Source organism: Rhinolophus ferrumequinum, chromosome 16, assembly GCF_004115265.2.
Source record: "Rhinolophus ferrumequinum isolate MPI-CBG mRhiFer1 chromosome 16, mRhiFer1_v1.p, whole genome shotgun sequence".
Classification (NCBI taxonomy): domain Eukaryota; kingdom Metazoa; phylum Chordata; class Mammalia; order Chiroptera; family Rhinolophidae; genus Rhinolophus; species Rhinolophus ferrumequinum.
In genome coordinates, this window is record NC_046299.1 from 5,444,474 (window position 1) to 5,465,441 (window position 20,968).

Consider the following 20,968-nt stretch of genomic DNA (forward strand, 5'->3'; position numbering starts at 1 on the left):
AAGCGTGGGGAAGAACGCCGGCCCCTTCCAGACCTCTTTCTGGGAGGAGGAAGGGCAGATGACTTGTTAAAATATGTTAACTGCCGGGTAGGTTGGCTGGACACTCACTGTAGGTACCCTGGCTGATCGAATCAGCCTGGGAAGGACCCCAATTCCCATTTGTGGGAAGCAAAAGCCCAACAAAATTTCAAGCCATTGTCATGTGAGAAATTTGATTTCATGTTTTTCCACCCTTCAGTGCCTTCGCTGACATTTCCCTTAACAATGCTATTATGGGCTGTGTGGTAAGACAGTACAGTCAGTAAGCCGTCCCCAGACTTCAGGTGAAATGGAGAGTTCTTATCTCACCGCAGAACAATTAGAGGCATCATTTGGCAGGGAGCTGTGTGCATACCAATGACAGAGTCTGTCCCCCAGCCGCTGAGCCTGCCTCCCTGCACCGGGACACTGGCTCTTACTGTCCACACTTGCGTGCTGCTGGCAGGCTGGACTCGGTCCCTGCCTTGCCTCTCGAAAGGAATACTGAATCCCCTGAGGAGGGAAAGCGCGCTTTCTCCCATCTCCCACACTGACTGAAATGACTAAGTGCAGTCAATCCTCCCTCACCTACAATGAGTTCTTGCATGAATTACCCACAGTCACTGCCCAGCTTGATCTCGTGCCCACATGGATAAAGCAAATGGTTCGTCCAGAGGGAGTGGGTCACTAAGTGCTTCATTAGGAGGACATCCCGGATGTGGCCACTGGCCTCCAGTCCAAAAGACTGGACCGTGGCCCGGCAGAACCATGCTTTGGTTTACTCTCATTTGCCCGATCCACATTTGAATCAGTGAGGCGGCGATCTCAGTTCAGCACTGAGACAGCTGCACTGCAGCACGTTCACGCAACTGTGCAGAGAAACAGCGTGCGTCCTGGGGTCCTCCAGGGGACACGGCTACTTCCTCCTTCCCTATCAGGCATGCGGAAAGTCAGCATGCCACCGTCTAGAAAGGTTCTGTGCTCCTGAGGGAAAACCTTCCAGGTAAATATGACGTAACCTCTTAGCCTCCTACTTCGACCTCCGCATCTTTAAAAGTCTAGAAGGACAGTGACTAGGTTGCAATGCTTATCTCCAGGTGCCAGGTCAAGTGTGCCCATGGGGCAGCCTGAACCCACAATCCTTTCAGACAAGACTGAGGAGGTCTTGAACACTGACCTGGCCAAGCTGGGTCTCATGTGCCTCCTGATTCTTCACGGTGGCGCTTCTCAAACTTCCCTGTGCACGTGAATCGCCTGGGAATTTTTTTCAAGTGCAGATTCTGATGCAGTGGGTCTGGGTGGGGGTCTGAGACTCTGCATTTGTAATAAACTTCCAAGTGATGCCCGATTGCCTGGTCCAAGGACCACGCTTGGAGCAGTGAGGCCCTGATGGGAGGTGCCTTACCTTACAGCCAGCTCAAACATTAGAGGGAGAAGGGGAGAAAGACTAATGGTTTGGTGACAAGCAGGTTGGAAGCCAGGAGTGGGACGGGGGACTCAGGGCCACAAGGAGCACGCCAGTCCTCCTGCCAGAGCAGGGACATATCCACACTGGCTTCAATGCCATGTCCTATCTGCTTCCTCCATCAGGGTATCATTTACCTAGATAACGAGTAGGTGACATGTGTGTAGAGAGCAACATGGCAAGACGTGGTGCTGTGCGTGTTTCCTCTCTGCCTTTTCAAGATGCCCCCTATGGGCTGACATGCTCTGGAATGTGAAGAAAGAGCAAGAGCAAGAAAGGACAAGTTGGTGGTGGTCATCCACACGATTAACTGATTTGATGAACCTCGGATCCCTGTAGAGTTGGAGAAAGTGGGGCCCAAAGCGAGAATGCAGTCCAAGTCTGTCTTTAATGTCTTTGTCTTCTTATTATCTTTGTAACAAGGCCCTTTTATTAGCTCGTAATTTCCTGCCAAGTTGATGAAATCTCCATTCTGTTTTATAATACAAAACAGAGGATCAGGGAGACTTTATAAGCCCTATGATCTCTTCTTTGTTCAGGGACCCTGTCTCCTCTCTTCCCTCCCCATGTCGGGTAGAGAAGAACTTTCCATCATGTTTCATGACACTGTTCATTTTCTCTTCAGCTGAAAAATATATATTTATTTTGCTATTTTGCTTTACAGTTCTGGAGGCCGGCATTTTCCATTTGAACGCCCTCCGTTTTGAACCACACTTGTAATTACTGCTGTCTTTTTTTCTGTGTTTTCAGAGGACTCTCCCATTCAAACTGTGAGAGGACAAAAGCAGCTGTCTTTCCAGGGGGTGAAAACAATAGCATCGAGTCTTCATGTAAACTTCAACAAACACTGAAACATAGAAGTGGAAGGAGGAATAAAAGTACCAACGAGTGGAGAAACGGGAATTAAGCTAAATATTTCCACCTGTCTTTTTCAGAATTTGGAGTGAGAATAAACGGGACACGCTTGCTGCATTTTAGGGTAAGTCTTATTCCTCAGGTGCTTTTCTTAAAAAAGCCAAAGCTCTCAAACGGCTTGTTGTAGTTGTTGTTGTTGTTGCCTGTCTTCCATGACTCTGCCTACTGACCAGCTAGCTGGTCAAGGTCACAGAGGGCAAGGTGCCTGTCCATGGCTCTCAGACTGCCCCCCGCTCCTCCCCATAGCTCTGCTCCTACCTGAGCCATCCTCTGTGTCATAAAGCATGGCTGCCTTGCCATTTCTTGATTGAGCCTAACTGCTCCCAACATCAGGGCCTCTGACAGCCTTTCCACCTTCCTGGAATCTGGAATGTGCTCCTGGTTTCGCCTGGCCCCCTGCAGTCATTCCTCATTTCTTCATCTTTCTGGTCAGCTCTCGGATTTACTTAGGTCCCTTGGTTACGTGCTCTTGGAGCACCCTGAACCTCTCACAGTCATAACCATGTAGTATTTGTGTAATAATCATTTTATTTGTGTAATAATGTCTGTCTCCCCACAAGAGAGTCAGCTTCACGAGGACGGTGACAGTATGTATGCCTCCTCACTGGATCTAGGACAATTTGCTAGAGTGCAACACTTCTCTGGGTGACCAGTTCTCCGAATTATTAATTAACCAAAAGCTTCTCTAGAAGTGATTGGAAAAGTTCATAGCAATTTTTGTTTCAGCAAGGCTATCAAAAATTCAGTCATTACAATGACAATGTCTCATGTCATTTGAATTTGGGGTTCCATACTGTTGGCAGTCAAAGGGTTTGTATAAATATTACAGTGAGATTTCTGCCTTTCAATTGTATGAGCTTCCAGCGTGGGTCCAGCACTCATTGTCTTTCAGTCAGTCTTGCTTGTTTTCAACCAGGAATTCCTTTTTCGAGTGGAAAGGAGAGAAGTGAAGTTAATTTTCCAGATAGTTTGCAACAAAGGGCAAAACAGAAAATGTGTTTCACATGACAGCTGCCCCACTACTTGTCAAGACGGCACGGCACACATACGTGTCGAGCATCCATGACCACCTCCAGGAGCTACCTATGAATCATGAGTCACAGTAAAAGAGTGCAGAGTCCCCTCCATTTGGTCACTATCTGCACAGAGAATCCAAATAGTCGACCTCACAGGGTGACATGGAAAGTGTTTTATAATCCAGACACCTAAGAATGTCTCAGGTGCTCCACCTTTTACGAGCTGATGGGTTGGCTTTCCCCAAATGCAAGTTAAGTTGTCCAGGATTTGTGGAAATGAATGTAGAGGTGACACTTTCATTTGGTGGAACGACAAACCGAAGGATGCCTGTGTGTGCAGGGTCTGAGCTTTTGTGCGGCAGCCCATGTGGGCACGTGCAGATGCATGTTTGAAAACATTCCTGTGCAGTACCCATAATTCCACTGCTTTCTGTCCTGCAAAAGACAGCAGATCTATAATTAAACCAAGGAATGGCACACTACATTGGAAACTCGTGGAACAGGCAGACACGTCTACCTTTCATAAAATCCTAACACTTCAGACATGAAGGAGCTCAAAGTCTAAATACACAACAGCTGTTGTATCAACAAAGTGGGCAGCACAATTAGCTATAAATGTTGTAGATAGTTCACTGAAAATAATTTTTGGTTAATTAATAATTTGGGGTATTAGCCATCAGACGTATTGGCAAATTCATGATTTGCTGTTTATAAAGAACTGGTTTTGGTGATTGCCTTAGTGCTGTTTAAAAACAGTGCTGGCGCACGGTGGATGTTCAGTAAACATTTGTTGAGTGAGTAAATCAACATTGCCGTGTGCTCAGCATCACCTTCCAGACAGGCTAACGGGTCGTTCTGGACCACTGTGTTCCATGCAGGGACCAGCACATGCACAAGCATGAGGCAGGACAGGGCATTGCCCTCTCATGTCCTCAGCCCCGTGGGTCTGAGGGCCTCGGGGGCTCCAGGACTTGTTTTCAGAATGATGAATCGCAAAGGTCAGCCCAGTAATTCAAACCTCTGAAAATAATAACATCAACCATGAACGGTCATATTCCAATCTGGGAGGAAGAAATCCTAGCTGAAGAAAAATTGAATTTTGTTTGTTCTGGCCAGGTTTACTTTATTCAGTTTTGATTGTCTTAGATAAATTTGTTAGAATGTTAAACAAGCATCCAAAGAGGGAAAATTGGAACACACCTTCACCAGTGATCGTGTACCTTGGTTAGCAAAGCATAAGCCTGAATAGAGAGGAAACGCAAAATATATTTTAAAATGAGATTTCAGTTCTAAAGGACTTTCTGCTCCATTGGTGGAGACAAAGGGAATGCACGTGAAATACTGTGCTGGAAACGACACTGCTTTTAGGTTTTTAAATTCTAAGTCTTCAGCTTCCTCCCTTCTTACTGCTTTAGTTTCAGGGTCAGGGTGTGGGAGACGCAGCTCTATGTACCTGTCCATCCCTTCATTCCTACAGAGCAGCTGGCTTTGCTGCCACTGGTGAACGCTGCTGCAGTCGTGCATGGTGTCAACCATTACCCTGACCCCCAGAGCTCACCGGGAGAGCACTCACGACTAAGAAGAGGGAGGCATTTCAACAGGCGCCGTTTTCTGCAGATTAAAGAAAGGGAGTTAAAAGCAATCCTCCTCAAGACATTGCCGCATCATTTAACAGGGTCACGGAAGGGCAGCACAGTGAACCCTGTTGGAGGCTGGCATTGAACTTGACCTTCCAGTTTGGGCTCGCCACATACTAGCTGTGTGCCTGTGGGTGAGTCCTGTCACTTCTCTGAGGCTCAGTTGCCTCATCTGTAAGTGGAGATAATTACTAACATTTGTCTTAGTTTGGGCCCGTGTCCCAGTTGGAACCTGATGGCCCACTGCAGGACAGAAGACTATTTAATGAAGGGTCTCCTTTCAGAGATGTGGGCAGGGTTACCGGAGCTGACAAGGGACTAGTGAGAGCAGAGAGCCTAGTCCACCCATAGGCCAAAGAGGCCGGGAGAGGGAGCTGTTAATAGCAAGAGCTGCTGGTTGTGGGAAAGGGTCCTCCTGACCGGAGCGGGGAGGTAGGTGGAGGTACTCAGCTCCTTCAAAAATATGACCTGGGGGGGAGGGAACCTGGGGGGTCAATACTTTGACCTAGGTGGGTATTGAGCCTCTCTGTACATCTATTCCTAACTCCCTGTTAGTAGCTTAAAATCCACTATTCTAGAAGTATTTGCACCATAGCAATTGGCAAACAGCATTACAAATCGGGCGCCTTTTTTCTTAGAGAGTTGGTTGTTACCATTTACCAGTACACTGCTGCTTTGACCTATCTCTTCCTGCACTTCCAATCCCCACTGGTACTTCCTGATGGATGAATCCAGCCAAAGCCAAAGGGTAAGAGAACAGTGTATGCAATCTTTGTCAACTAGCCTGCAGGATGCAGAACAGGATGGCGATGGGTGCAGAGTGCATCAGAGTTGGTGGGGGGGGAGGTGGCCCACAAAAGCAAAATAAGCAGCACATCTCCTGGGATTGTTGTGAAAGTTCTACAAAACAATGAAGAGAACAGTCCTTGGTAAACATTGGCATTATGGCTCACAAGTGAAGGGCAGCTGCAAGGAACCTTCCTTAGGAGGAGGCAGCTGAGCCCAGGACGAGAGCATGTTAGAGACCAAGCGGCTGGGATGAGTCTACTCTCATGGACTAGGGTACTACCTCTCTCCTCTTCTCCCTTCCTCTACTCTGCTGGGGCCGTGAGGATGATAGCTGCCTCCTGGGGCTAGCGGCATGTTGAGAGGCGGGAAAGGGCCTCGTCTCGGAGCGGTTGCCAACAGGTGGCAGAAACCCAGCAGGGTTCACTTTTCTCTCATAACAGGGTTGCTTGTCTAGAGCTGGTACAGCGGCTCACCGGTAGCTGGCGGCTGCCACCACCTTTTCCTCCTCCATCCTTATCGTGTGACTTTTGCCCTGAGGTAGCGAGAGAACTGTTCCACCTCAGGCATTACCTCTGGGAGCCCTCCTCTCTGGAGCCTGTCAGTGCTGGCCGAAGGAGAAGGTCCCATTGTCACTAACGTTGTTAGAACACCCGGGTCATTGACTAGGGAAGGAGCGGGATGGGGACACAATTTCTTAGCAAAAGAGAGAGCTGGACAGATTCTCCTGTAGATGTTTACTTTGTTTCTCACGTGGAATAGCCAAGAAAATTGTCTAGACATAGCATTTAAAAAGGAGAAGGAAAGAGAAGCAGACAGCACCTCACTAAGTAGAAGTGAGGTGGGACCGTATGTCAGCGGGGAAGGCCGCGTGGCCCTTGGGGACACTCGAGCGCTCTGCAGCTTTCCTTTGACCTGCTGCCCCATCCATTGGTTACTGACCATGTTTTCTCAGTTATAAATGCCGAAGGTTGTCGTGGCAAAGAAATAAAATGAAAACACAGAAGGTGTTTAGTTAGCACAGCACCTGGCCTGTCGTAATCTGCCATGGATGTTACTTCCTCTGGCCTCAGTGGTGTGCAGTTAGGTGAGTGAGTAGTGAGTGTGTCCTCTCCAGGACAATGAGTCTGAGCTGGGACACAGAGGAGGCCATGCAAGGAGCACGGAGGGAGGCTGAGCATGGGCGTAGCAATGCCAGCAACGTGGACAAGCTCCACCCCAGCCCAGATTCCGTTTACTCCTCTGAAAACTAAAAGGTTGGGGCAAGTGGTTACCATGGGAACATTTGACTCAAATATTATTGGTTTAAGGATTCAGAGGGTAATAAATGTTTGCCATTATGACAACGTGGCCCTCACCTGCCTGACCTGTTTGTGGGGCTTGCTCAGCTGGGACCTGCTGGCTCTCTGCTTCATACATTGGGGAGCAGTCGCTGCAAGGAACCAGCGGTGGGCGGGAACACTCAGAGAACTTAGAAAATCCCCTCGCCCTGTCCCCCATTGTGATGGGCGGCCTTGATTCTATGACGACAGCGGGCACTCCTGATGTCCCATCTGGTAGAGGCTGGGAATTAAAGATCAAGAACCAGGAGGAGTGGCTCTCAGATGTGCAGGACTTACGAGGTAACGGAGAGGTGAGGAAGCCAAGCTCATCCACCCTCAGTTCCCGCAGAAAATGGCCAAAGGGAGACGCTTCAAGCCACCTTTCGACAAGGACGGAAGATGGGTAAGAAAGATGGTGCCCTCTCTTTCCTTTCTCGGGCCACGTGGGTACGGGCAGGGTCCAGACCGGATCCACGTGCCAGTTCTGCTGCTTTGATAAACCACTTTGAGGGCCTTGGTTCCTTCATCTATGAAACGGGGATCTCATTGCATTCTTGGGACAATTAAATGAAATATGTGTGCGAAACGCTCAGCACACTGGCACCTCAGGAGTGCCCACTAGGCAGTACTTGCTGCCTGACCTGTTTTTCTCCCCCAAAGCGTCTATCTTCTAACGTCCTATCTAATTTAGTATATGATGTGTATTGTTTTCTCCCTCTGCTAGAATATAAGTGTCACAGGGGATGGGATCCTTTGTCCTTTTTATTCACTGATTGTATCCCACGTGCCTAGACTAGGACCTGGTGCCCAGGAGTTTCTCCAAAAGCCTTTGAAGGAATGTATGTTATACGAGGAAACTCGAAACAAGTTCTGGTTGGCCTACGATCTGAACCCCTTCACCCCACCAGACTGGGAAAGGGGAGGAGTGCAGAAATGCATCATTTCCCTATCTTGATCTTTTGAAAACTTGACCTGTTCAGCTTCACACTCTTCCTTAGACCCCGCTCTTATGAGATCACTTACAAAGCCTGGTGGGATCATCACTCTTCTGCCTCCTTTAAGAAACATTTGCTGCACCTGTAAGAGTGAGGGCCTCGCCTTGTCGCTCTGTGTATGTGTGTATATACACGTACACACACACACACACACACACACACACACACACACACACACATTCTTTCTTCTACATCCTGCTTCATTCCATCGAGATTTAATGTGTGGAAAATATTCACAGTAAAATAGTAAAGTATAAATAAAATAAAAATTCAGAACCAGTTTAAATATACTTTAGAATAAGAGGCTGAGAATGGGAAAATATGTAACACTCACACACACACACACGCACACACACACAGAGCCCATATGGTCTGCATGGTAGCATTTGGGCATCAAATTTGAGTTCCCTGGCAGCTAAAGTAAAATGGGAAATTGTGTGAACTATGTAACACTAATCAGTTATGAAGGGAGAAATGTAAGTTTCTCACACTAAGTAGCTTTGCCTCTTTCTAAAACCTACAATATCAGTTAGGATTGTATTTGACTGAATATTGTGCAAAGCTGATTACAGTGCCTTAACCAAACGGGGGTTTGTATTTCTCAAGTATCAGTAAATCCAGAAGCAGGCAGTTCCGGGCTGGTATGTCTGTTCAAGGGAATCCTCAGAGGCCCGGTTCCTTTCAGCCTTTTCCGACATCCGTCATGTGGGGATATTCAGCTCAGACAGGTAAATGAGGGGAAGGGCAAAGGCAAAAAGGCAGAAGGCACCTGCCAGCCAAGTCTGCCCCTTTCTGTGGGGAAAGCAACAGCTCTCCCAGGAGCCCCGCCCCGCAGACATCTGCTTTTGTCTCTTGTAGTCTCTTGTCCAATTTAGCTGTAGAGAAGTTTGGGGAGGTGTTTTTAACCAGCCACATTGCTACCCCAAACAAAGTCAGGATTCTGTGCAAGAGAGGAAGCGACAATGAACATTTCCTCTCCTATTGCAATCCCAGGAATGTGCCCAGGGCTGGGTTTAGCTAGAGAGACACGGTCTCCCAGTATCAGACTTTGGCCTTGGGTGGGGGTCCTTTCTGCTGCCAGCACCTAAGAGCATGAAAGGAGTACAGCGGATCCTGGAGGTTCCCAAAGTGACTTGTAGACGAGTTGGGAAAATTAAAGAAATTGTTGGCTTCGAGTCAGCTGCAGCCCATTTGGGAGGACAGTAATTGCCACATTAGAAGTGACAGTCATTTTGCAGTTGACCTTGCTGGCTGTAATCTGGCTGTTGCCGGGTAGGAAAGGCTTTTCCACACACTGTCACCTTCCTATTTAATATTTCAGTCGCTGAGTGATTGAATGCAGCAAAATTTTCACCACTAACTAGTTAAAAAGCTATATTTCACGGTTACAATATCTAACAGAAGGGTTTATTTCACAGCTATCATGGTATAACCATTAAATATATATTTTAAAAGAATAAAATTAAAATGCTAGAACCATTTTTTTTTCTCACACTGATTCAGTCCATGGACTCTGAGAATACAAATGAAGTCAAGTCAGTTGTCGTGTAGCTGGTGAGAGGGGTCGTTCCTGACCCTAGAACAGCTCTCTTTCCCAGCCTGATGTCCACAGCTGCCCCGACAGGAGGCTGACCGGTTAGACCGGAGGAGGGAGAAGGGAAAGGCTCTGAGTTTGGAAGCCCTTTGTGTTATTTATATTTACTTTAAAAAATAATTGTTTAAAAATATTAGAAATATGTAAGTTGACTTTGAAACTTTCTAGGCTATATCAAGTGAGAAAAGCGAGGTGAAAAATAGTATGTAGCACGTGGTCCAGTTTTTGTAAGGCAATTTTTAGTGGCCCCTGCAGGTACAGGTGATTTCGTATATGATCACCTGAGCACTCAGTTGTTAATATTGTTGCCTGGAGTGGCAGTGGGGACGACAGGAAGGGGAAAGAATAAGTAACCGGAAGTGACTGTGAAAAGGTATTTATAATTTTTTTAGAAATCACATTTATAATATGATCCTATGTGTGCAAAATTTTATATATATATATACACACACACATACACACATATATACATATATATTCATATAGGGATGTATGAAAAAGACGGTCACCCAAGAGTTAAGAGGAAAGAGTGATGTGATTTCAGGGGAATTATACTTTCTTCCGTATGTTTTTTTTATTTTTTATTATTGTTTGAATTTTTTAAAACCATGAGTATGTATTACAGCTCCAATCAGAAACAAACACGCTCACTTTTGCTGTGGATAAAGACAATGCCAGAGATGCACGTACTCAGTAACATTTAAGTGGTGGGAAATGATCCTGAAAAGCGAGTCTTTCTCCTTCCGTGACCCCGCCCCCCTCCAAGGGGACCCTGTGGCCACTTCCCTCCGAGAGCCCAAGCCGAGTGCAGGATGGCGTGCCGGTCGGTGTGGTCGTTTCATCACTCTGTCCCCATTCCTCATCCCACAGGAGCCAGAGAGATGTGTTTAATGAAGAGTCCTATTTGGATATGTTCTGGTAAATTGTGTATGTTGTTTCGTGTACATGGGCTACTTATTTACAGAAGTGGTGTTAGTTTATCGATCGCACTCTGTTCCTTCTTTTTCCCACCCAGCACTGTGTTTAAAAGATCCCTCCGTTGCTAGGTGGCATCTAGCCCGCTGCTTCTCACCACCACTGAGAAAGCCCCAAGTGCACAACATATATACTCTAATCTACCCACCTTTTTACATAAATAGTAACATACTAAACACAGTCTTGTGCTGACGCGAAACATAAGCCACCTGAACATACAGTTATATTGTGACTTGAGAAGGAATGAGAGAGAATGGTGGCGTGGCCTGATATGATAATGCAAAAGAGAAGGATGAAGGACTTGCCTGAGGCCATGGCAATGGGTTTGGGGACAAAGGAGGGGACAGCTGTGAGCAAAAACAGATCCTGCTAACAGTTATTGAGCACTGAGTGTATATATTTTCTCTTTTAATCACATCTACCCTACCGAGTCGGTATTATTATTATTCCCATTTTACAGATAAAGAAACTGGGGCTTGGAAAAGTTGTCTCTTATATGAGGCTCCCTCACAGGAGAGAGAGCTGGGACCAGACTCAGGACTCTGAGTGTACAGTCTGTGACCCCCCACCGTATTATGCTTCCTCCCTTTGTGGGAACTTTCACCAAGAGCTGGGGTCTTGAGTTTTGTTTGTATTTTAGTTTTCACTCATAATTCTCTCCTAAAGATCCCTACGTCAAAGCCCACTTTGTTGGACTGGCTTTTAAGAGGTGCTATTTAAATACAACTAGGGTGAGCTACAGTGGCTACATCCTCTTCCAGGAATGAAGGACTCCTTCCCCCAGCTACTGGGAGCGCAGCCCTGAGTGGTCAGCCCACCCGGAGGACAGCTGCCTCCCCCAGGTCACCTCCTCTTCCTGGGCAGCCCACACCTAGTGACTGATCAATGAGGGCACACAAAGGCCTAGCCATCTTGCCCCAACTCAGGACAACTCTGAGAGGCCGTCCCCTATCCAGAGCCCTCTGTGCTCTGGAGTGGTTGAGGCCTTTGTTGGAACCACTTCCCTCCACCCGGTCCTGTTCCTTTCCCTCCCCTTCACCGGGAGACACCAAGTCCTTCTAGCCCCTCTAAGAATATCCCCACTCTTTACCACCCTACATTCTCATTGAAGAGTCACCTGGGCCCCTTCACTGCTTAACTTCCCTGTGTCTTAGGCTCCACCTCTTACCTGCAGGAGGTTGGCTCACCCCTGTCGACCTGAGCTGGATCTTTGGCCCCTATTGTGAGGAGCTCCCTGAGCAGAACCGAGATCTCAGATAACACATCTGTGTCTTCTCAGAATTCATCAGCTCCCTTTCACAGGGCCACACCCTCTTCACCAGGCTCCAGCACAGCAGGGGTGGCCCAGGTAACTTGAAACAGCCGACAGTAATGGCCTTGGGCCGTTACACTAGTTTTTGTCTTGGAAAGAATACTTAACATTATGCCATTTCCATTGCATGCCAGAAGCACCCAAATTGCATTTTAATCACTTTACAGAGGAAGCCCTGATACTTGGCTTAGAAGTCAGATGCGTCTGGTTTTAATCAGGGCGTGTGCTGTTTTTCTAGTTCCCCCACATTGGACTAACGCAGAAGACATGGGAATCCATCACCAGTGCTATGTTAAAAGAGCCCCACAACCCACATTTCTCACAGCAAATAGAGATGAAGCTACCGCCAATCTACAAAGTCCGGGAGAAGGTGAGTCCAGAGCACGGGCCACGGCCACACGCCCCCACAGCTCTCCAAGGGAACGGCACCACTGGCATTTGGGGCCAGAAAATTCTGCCTTGGAAGGAACTGCTTGTTCACCACCCCTGGTAGCATCCCCACCCAGGTCACTCTGACACCCTGGGTACTCTCTAGCAGGAACTACCCCCTGGTCCAGACTACTGTGTTTCTCTGAAAATAAGACCTAACCGGACCATCAGCTCTAATGCATCTTTTGGAGCAAAAATTAATATCAGGTTAGGCTCGTCTATAGGCAAGAAGCAACACCTCTGGTTACAGCTCACAGTCCATTCACACGCACGCTCTGCCTCCCAGGCCAGTGCGGGAGCAGCTTCAGGGGCAGGAAGTGGCCCAAGGAGAAGCAGGCATTGACCTCACACTTCGCGGACTCACCTGGCAGCCGTGCCAGGGCTCTGGCTCTCTAGGACCCTTCCTGGCCAGATGAAGACGTGGGCCCCCATGGCCTCAGAACTCCTTTCCAGGGTTCAATTCCATGAGCCTGCAAACTTTTCCTTCCTTGCCTCCAAAGAAGGTGTTTTGAAAAAGAATTTTTGTGATTTCTAGCAAGCTGGCAGTGAGGTTGTGTTTCCCAGTGGTGAGCTGACGTGCACTCCTCTGACCTCACCGGCTTGCTGTTTGCCGCATCCGCGGTGACGGCTTAACTCTCACGTCTAGGCCACCTGCTCCTCCGTCTGCCTTCCGCCCCATAGGCCAGTTCTGAAAACCTGCTGGCGTTCTGATGTGTGCTTTTCATCTCTCCCTTTCCTCTTTCCCAGCAAGCTGTCAATAATAACTTCCCCTTCTCCGTACACGACAATCGGTACAGCTGTCAGAATTTTGGACACTTCCTTGACTCCGTGAGTATTTCTCTCCAAATTACTAATCAAACGGGGAGGGACATCGGAGCTCTTAATTTTCCAAGATGTGCTGAAGATAGAGGACGGACCTCAAAATTGAAACAAGGTCAAAATGAAAGTCTCATAAGGTTACAGGTTAAAAAAAAAAAAAAAATGCATGAAGCTCCCAGAGTTCCATGCAGCTTTCAAAGTTGCAACAGCCTCCTGGTTAGGTTTTTGTGCACCTCCTGCTTCCCAAAGGGCCTTCCCCTCAGCTGTCTCACTAGTGAGCTTTCTTCTTGTGACGATGTCGTGGGAAAGAGGGATTGCCTATGTGTGTCTCTGCTGGCAGAGCCAGGACCACGAGGACGGATCAAAGGGATGGAGAGCTCACATAACATAAAGAAAGACTTTCTGATAACTGGAGTTGTCTTTTCTCTAAAGGTGGTGGATCCCCCATCATTGGAGACAATGACTGCTCTTCTTAGTGGTGGCTTAACACAGCACTGTACAATGGAAATATATTACAGTCCGTATATGCAATTTTAAATTCCCAGTAACCACGTTAAGTACAAACAGGGGAAATCAATTTTTATATATTTTATCTAATCCAGTCATGCCCCAAATGATCAATTCAACATGTAATCAATGAAAAATTATTAATGAGATGTTTTACATTCCCCAAACTAAGTCTAAATCCAGTTTCTATTTCACACGTAAGGTACCTCTGAATTTGGAAGATCCACGCTTCATGTGCTCAAAAACACATGTGGCTGGGGGCTACGGAGCTGGATGGGGCAGGGTCCACATATCTTAGGTCGAGAGTTGTATCCGGTGATCTCTGAGAAGCCTCACCAAACCTGAAAGTCCATGATGACGAGGAGGAGGATGTTAACAGCATCCCCCTTTGTCAAGCATGTGCCATATGCTGTCTCCGCATATTATTTCACTTATTACGGAGTCACGACAACCCTATCGGTTGTTATTACTCTTATCACCCCCAATTTAGAGGTGAGAAAACTGAGAACCAGCAAAGTGAAACGATTTGCCCAAAGCTACCCTCTCCTCTAGGATACAGTATCTAAGCCAAATTAAAGCGGTTTAACATTAAAATATCTGGTTTGCCTCTGCAGAGTGTTGAATACAGAACCAGAATATGCACTCTGCCTGTTTCTCTACATGGAATGTTTAAAATGATTGTGTAAGCTACCAAAGTAACCTAAGTCCTTTAAAATATTCAAGTAATACAGAATTATACAAAATTAAATTTGCACCCTTGTTTTCTCTCCTCACAATCTCACCTTGATGATTCTCTGATAATGGCTTGGTTTGAGAATTTTACAATTCATATGCAAACATACACACATAAGTGTATATCTTATTAATGATATAAATAGGATTGAACCGCATATATTTTATCAGAAGTTTTTGCTAGTCTCACAGAAAGCATTGGAAGCTTTCCAACTTTCTCTGTTCTGAAATAGTCTATATATAATGTATGGATTTTCAGTTTAATGAAGATTAGATAGAATTTCTTGTAAATCTATTTGGGTTCGACATCTTTTTTAGAGTAAGTTTTTTTCACAAACTTTTCATTTTCTCGCATGATGATTAATCTATTCAAACTTTCTAGCTCTTCTTGAGCAGATTTTGCTAATATGTGTTTGCCTAAAATTTACCTATTTCATTTGAAATTAATTGGTGTAATATTTTTAAAAATACTCTTATTTTGCAGTTCTTTTTAATCTTTTCCAGTTGAATGTTTAGTTCATATACTTGCAAACTGTTTCATTATTTAATTCATGAAATCTTTGAATATGTCTCAGATTATTGCGTTGGCTACATCCCAAAGGTTTTTCTAACTTGGATCTCATTATCATTTGTTTCCAAAATAGTTTATGATTTAATTTTTGATTTCTTTTTTAACTAAAAATACTTTACAAGAATGTTTTGAATTTTCTACATGGCTAGAATTTTTAAAGATCATCGTTTTGTTGAAAATATCTGGTTCTATGGGTTATAGTAAGTTTTAAAGAATGCAATCTGTGATTTCTACTTTTTCAATTATAAAGATTATCTTTGTTATCTTGTATATGATTCATATTAACAAGTGTTTTATGGGTGTTGAGAAAGAATATATATTCCCCATCTGTTGGTTACAAAGTTCTTCATCTTCATTAATGCAGGACTATTAATCACGTTATTTATATCCTTCATATACTTTTCTTAATATTGGTCTCGACATGTCAATTTCTCCTTCTAAGACTATCCTTGAGTTTCTAAATATTTTTTGCCTCATATGATTGAATACCATATCTTTCTGCATAAAAATTCATTATTATTTTAATTTCTTAGTGGCTTTTGTTATTTATCAATGTGAAGTATCCCTCTTTATATGCTTTAATGCATGTAACCAATTCACGTAACCATTAATTCTATATTGTGATATTAGCACTGATATTAATTAGCATAGATATTAATATCTTTGTTAACATTTGTTCCTTATATTATGGTCCATTCCTTTGTCTTTATACTTTGTAGTCATTTTGTTTTGGGTTTGTTTTTTATTATAAACAAAATAGAACATGGTTTTTAAAAATTCAGAAGTCATTCTTTACATAAGAATTTAACCCAGTCACATTATCACGATAATTTGTTTTTGGTTTTATTTTTGCCATCTCATTTTATGTTTCCTATTTGTCATGTTTGTATGTTATGCCTCCCCCCCAACTTTGTTCGATTGAATTTATTTTCTCACTCTGTCTTTTATCGATGTTCTGCCACTAGTGGTTACCCTTAAGTATAAATGTTTAAGAAATATATTAACAATGTATTACTCTATGAATATAAAAATTAATATCTATAGCTTTTCCTCAAGAATAAGGTAAGTCCTTCAGAGTGCTTACTTCTGTCACTGCCTGTTCTGGGGGTTCTTGTATTGGGGGAGGCTGTGCTCCCCAACTCGTGGAGGTACCATTCTCATGGGATAATGTTAAGTGGCCCTCACTTCCCTAGTCAAGTTGAAATCCTGAAATTTCAGTTCCAGATTGGTGACTCACCTCCCGGCTCTTGGCTTTTTTCTCCCCACGTTTCCCCTTTGTCCCTCCTTTCTTATTTCCTATTTATCTTCTTGTGGAGTCTTAAAGTTTCAGTATATTTCATAGTCACATTGTCAGCAAGTATTTTGACTTACAAGCTTTACTCGTTACTTTCCTTGTAGCTCTTTCCTTATTCATTACATCCCTTCCTTTTATGTATTTATTTTTCTGGAGTATCTGCAAGAGATTTTTTAGGAAGGTGTGACCATCATCTTTCCTTTGTCCCTCCAGAGCCACTCTCTCCTTTTCTCTCTGCCGTGGGCCTGGGGGCTGACCCGTGTGAACTCCAATCCTCCCCAAGCCTCTCGCACACAGAGCCAGTGCACTGTTTCCTGGGGTCTCCCCACACAGAGCCCCTTTATTAAACTCTCCTTAAAATATCCTAATTTGAGTATGCCATCTGCCACTCTGGCAAATGATACTCACCCTTATGAAAGGAAAACCTCACTTTACTAACATAAAGACTAGGCAATCTGATGTCTATTTCCTTCTAGTCTTTTGTCTAAGCATAGTGTTTTCTTTGTAGTCTTCACCTGGTTATGAGCACCATTTTGAATACACGGTGATTCTCAGGGTCATGTGTAAGGTGCTGAGAGTTAGTGAGGATACCTGTGGCCAAAGACCCAAAGGTGCTGCTTCCTTGTTGGGAACCCTCTGGGATGGGAAAGAATCCACCTCTTCAGACCTCTCAGAGTGAGAACCATCTGTCCTGCCGAATGTTGGGGGTGCAGCCCAGGTGGAGACATTGAAGAGCCACCTGGGAGCAGGGAACCTACCTGCATGGGGTCCCTTGGAGTCCACACTGGTTAATATAGGCTGTTTCCAGCTGTGGTCTTTCCGGTTCTGCCCTCCATGTCTCTAGAAGTCCAGTCCCCTGGGAGTGGAAGGCTTCGAGAAGAATAACAAAGTAACACCAGCCCGTTTTGAGCGTTGATTTACAGCTTTCGACAGGTTGGTAAAGGATACCTCTGGAAATGGTTGTCACAGTGTGCATTTCCACACAGGATGTCATGTAGCTGGTTTCACGAAAGACCTCAGAACTGTGTTACCTTGAATATATTTGTCCTAATCTTCTTGTAATTCTTCCACAGGGCATGGGACGTAGGAAGATCTCCCCAGAAAAAAGGCAACACGTTTCAAGAAATTTCAATCTTTGGGCGTGTGACTATATTCCATCTTGTCTTGATGGCTTTTCCAATAACCAAATATCATATGTCTATCAGGAAGCTGTGGTGGTCCCAATTTTCGGACGCTTTCCAAGACATTATAGTGAGATATGGAGCACTTTCCAATTTATTCCCGAGCAAAGCTGTACAAAGGTTTTCAAAAAGAATCCCAAAGGAAGGGTTGCTGTCGATAAAAAGGCTGGTTCTCCACTGGAGCTCTAATCCTTCCAGAAGATTCTTGATGAGTTTTGTAATATTGGTATTTCACTGGACATTCTGATCAAGCACAACCATTTAACACAAGATTTGTTTAGAATTAGAGATTGTATCTGCCTTGAGGCTGAAGTTTTCTTGTAGTAACATAGAGATGAACGTCCCTCCATTGAGAAACCAGAATGGCAACAGACTTGCTACTCCCACCTTTAAGACATTTTTATGATTTTTAATAAGGCTGAAAAACATTCAAGTCCTTATAAAATAAAGATATGTGAAGATATATACATATTAAATGAATGTGTTTTAAATGAAAATGTGTTTAATGAATTTTAAAATTGCCACATTAACTTTTGGGGGAGTTATAAAAATGACATAATTATTATACTGTTACATTTTCATCTTGAAATTTCAAACAATGCCGAAGAAGTAGGAGTCCCCATTGGTTTCATCACATCTCCAGGTCTTTCTCCCATCCTCAGAAGTAAATTAACCGTTTGTTTTTATTCTGTGCATTTACAATCACATACTAGATGAGCATAGCTACATAAAAATCTGAACATAAACTGTGTTGCGTGGTACCTTATGTTCCGTAACTTTCTTTTGATATTTAACAGTGTATTTGGAGTTCTTGCAGTGTCAGTGTGAATAGACTGATTTGCTTTTAAAACTGCTGCATTGTATGCCCTAATATGGATGCACCAGGCTTTTAAAAATTACCCTCTTATGAAGGAGAGTTTGAATTGTTTCTAATTTCTGGCTGTCAGACCTGGTGCTACATGAAAATGCTTGATGAGCCTCTCTGGGAGCATGGTGACACCCGTCTCTGGAGTAATCTCAAAAAGGTTACCTTGTTATTAATGCTGGATTGGGTGGTGTGCACAAAGTTTTAATAAATCCTCCTAAATTACTTTAGTAAGGAAAAGACTGGACCAATTAAACACCTACCAACAGGATCTGTGCATTTCTGTTTCTCCCGCCCCCTGAATTACCTTTTAGCTATTTAAGGATATTTAAGGACAAAAAATTAATATCTTGTAATCTTCTTATTTTGCATGTCTCTGATTATTAGTGAGGTTGAGCATCTTTTCCCACCCAGCGGCCACTTATAGTTCCCCCTGTAAACTGCTCAGCGTCCCCCTCAGTCTGCACCCAAAGTTTCTTGTTCGTATTTAGATACTTTTTTCTATAGATGAATTTTAGAATAAGCTTGTTAAATAAATCCATTGGCCATTTGATAGGAATTGCCCAAAATTTAGATACTAATTTATGGGAGAATTGACATCTTTATACCACGTTGTAATTTCCCATTTATTCAAATCTTATTTTATGTTCTTCAGTAGAGTTTTATAATTTTCTTCACTTAGGCCTGACATGTTCCTTTTCTATACTTATTCCTTTATATTTTGAACTTTTGTGGCTATTATGAATGTTATTTTTTTTAAAGTTACAGTTTTAGGTTGGTTTTGCCTTATACGTAAAAATAGCTGTTGATTTCTGTGTGTAAATCTTGTATTTTTCACCTGGCTAAACTTCTAATTAATAAACAAACAAATATTCTAATAAAATAAAAATAAAGTTCTAATAATTTTTCAGTTGATTCCCTTGGATTTTCTATGTAGACGATTATTTCATTTGTGAAAGTGAGAATTTACATAATTTCTCTCAAGTCCTATCCCCACGCCCAGGCTCACGTAGCTTTAGCTCTGCCTGTGAAAAGTTCTCTGAAAAGCAGCAGTGTCTGACTCTGTGATTTGCGGGAATGCTATTCTCCAGTGCGTTTTCTTCCGTTTCCTTTTCTTCTCCCCGGGCGTCTTCACAAACCCTCACTTGCTGAGCCTCTGCCTTGCCACTCTCTGCCCAAACACCAACAATCAAGAGTGACCCCAAATTCAATTTACTGGAGATGAAATTTTAAAAATTACCAAAAAGGTATACAGAGCGGAATTTGCAATTATGTGGAGGGACATGCGGATGGAGGAAGGTCGACCTCTACTCTTTGGGTTTAAAGATGGGGGTATATTTACCATCTATAGAAACACAAATTAGGTAACTTGCCCTTAAAGCCAGTCTTTTTTCACTTAACTGTTTTCTACAAAAAAAAGAAACAACACTGTCCAGCACTTCACAGTTTTCCAACCAGTGAGCCAAGATACAGCACTTTAATAACGGAGGAGTAGGTCTTGGGGGCTCCAGGGCTGACGCCCCCCAGTACAATAACCCACTTTCCAAAATAAAAGTATTTAATAACTTGGCACAGTATCAGTGACTCACTGTTGTTGGTTCTTTGTTTCAATGTATTGTCTTGAACAGAGGAATAAACAGCCAGTTACAGAAACCTCAACTTACTAATCCACTACATGCAGGTGTTTATAGATCTCTTCTGTTTTAATAAATTAGACTTGGACTTGTGCCGTCCTAGAAATGACTTTGACACTGAAAGAGCGGCTGATGGCTTCATAACGATGCTTCTGGGTGATGCTGCCTAGCATCCATTCTAGAACAGCGCCGGGATGCTTCGGCTGCTTACTGTGACTATAACAGGCATGTCCGTAGCTGCTGAGTTTCTGTGCTCTCAAAAATCGGATCTAAGCCCTTAGCCACGATCGTTGAAAGAGCAGAGTGATGATTTCCTATATGGAACCAACTCTGAAACGCTGCCTGGTTTTAGGCAGAGAAGCACATTCTCAATTAGTCTGTTTTGACATTCTTGACGAATGCTAAAGATTGCCTCGTGTCCTCTCTGTGTTGTGCACATTTTGTGGCTGTCTTTGGCCACGGCCATCTCGGTTCTGGTGGCCACACACGGTTCAGACTGTGGTGACGGTGTTTCTCCTTCCATGTCCGACACAACAGCCGTTCTAGAAACAACGGTATGTTCAGTGGTCAAAGGCAACTCCAATCAAAGCTCAGGACATGTCGCTGCTGGCCCCTGGGTCAGGGAGAAAGAGTGCTTTTTTTTTTCTAACCTGTAGAATTGGTACCATATTGAGGACTCCTCGGGGGGTGATGGGTGTGAGGGCTTGAAATGATAAACTAAGTATAGGTTTCCCATATGTTCTGCTGAGTTCAGAGGAGAGTCTATGCTGTTATGGTAACACCCTCAGAACCACAAAACAAGCAAGAAGAATCAATTTCCTCCTCGCAGATCTTTGCTGCTGCCCACAATCTTTGGTCCTAGCCTGGTGTGTCGAGCCAGCAATTGGGGAAGACCCCCTTC

The 20,968-nt window shown here is 44.2% G+C and overlaps 1 protein-coding gene across 1 annotated transcript; it reads left to right on the forward strand.

Annotated features, from left to right (window-relative positions):
• Positions 1–7,511: 7,511 nt before the first annotated feature.
• Positions 7,512–18,214, forward strand: TEX36 (testis expressed 36). The gene is made up of 4 exons (XM_033131081.1): positions 7,512–7,562; positions 12,274–12,405; positions 13,212–13,292; positions 17,461–18,214. The coding sequence occupies exons 1-4, from the start codon at positions 7,512–7,514 to the stop codon at positions 17,755–17,757; spliced, it is 561 nt and encodes a 186-aa protein (XP_032986972.1). The 3' UTR covers positions 17,758–18,214.
• The last annotated feature ends 2,754 nt before the right edge of the window (positions 18,215–20,968 follow it).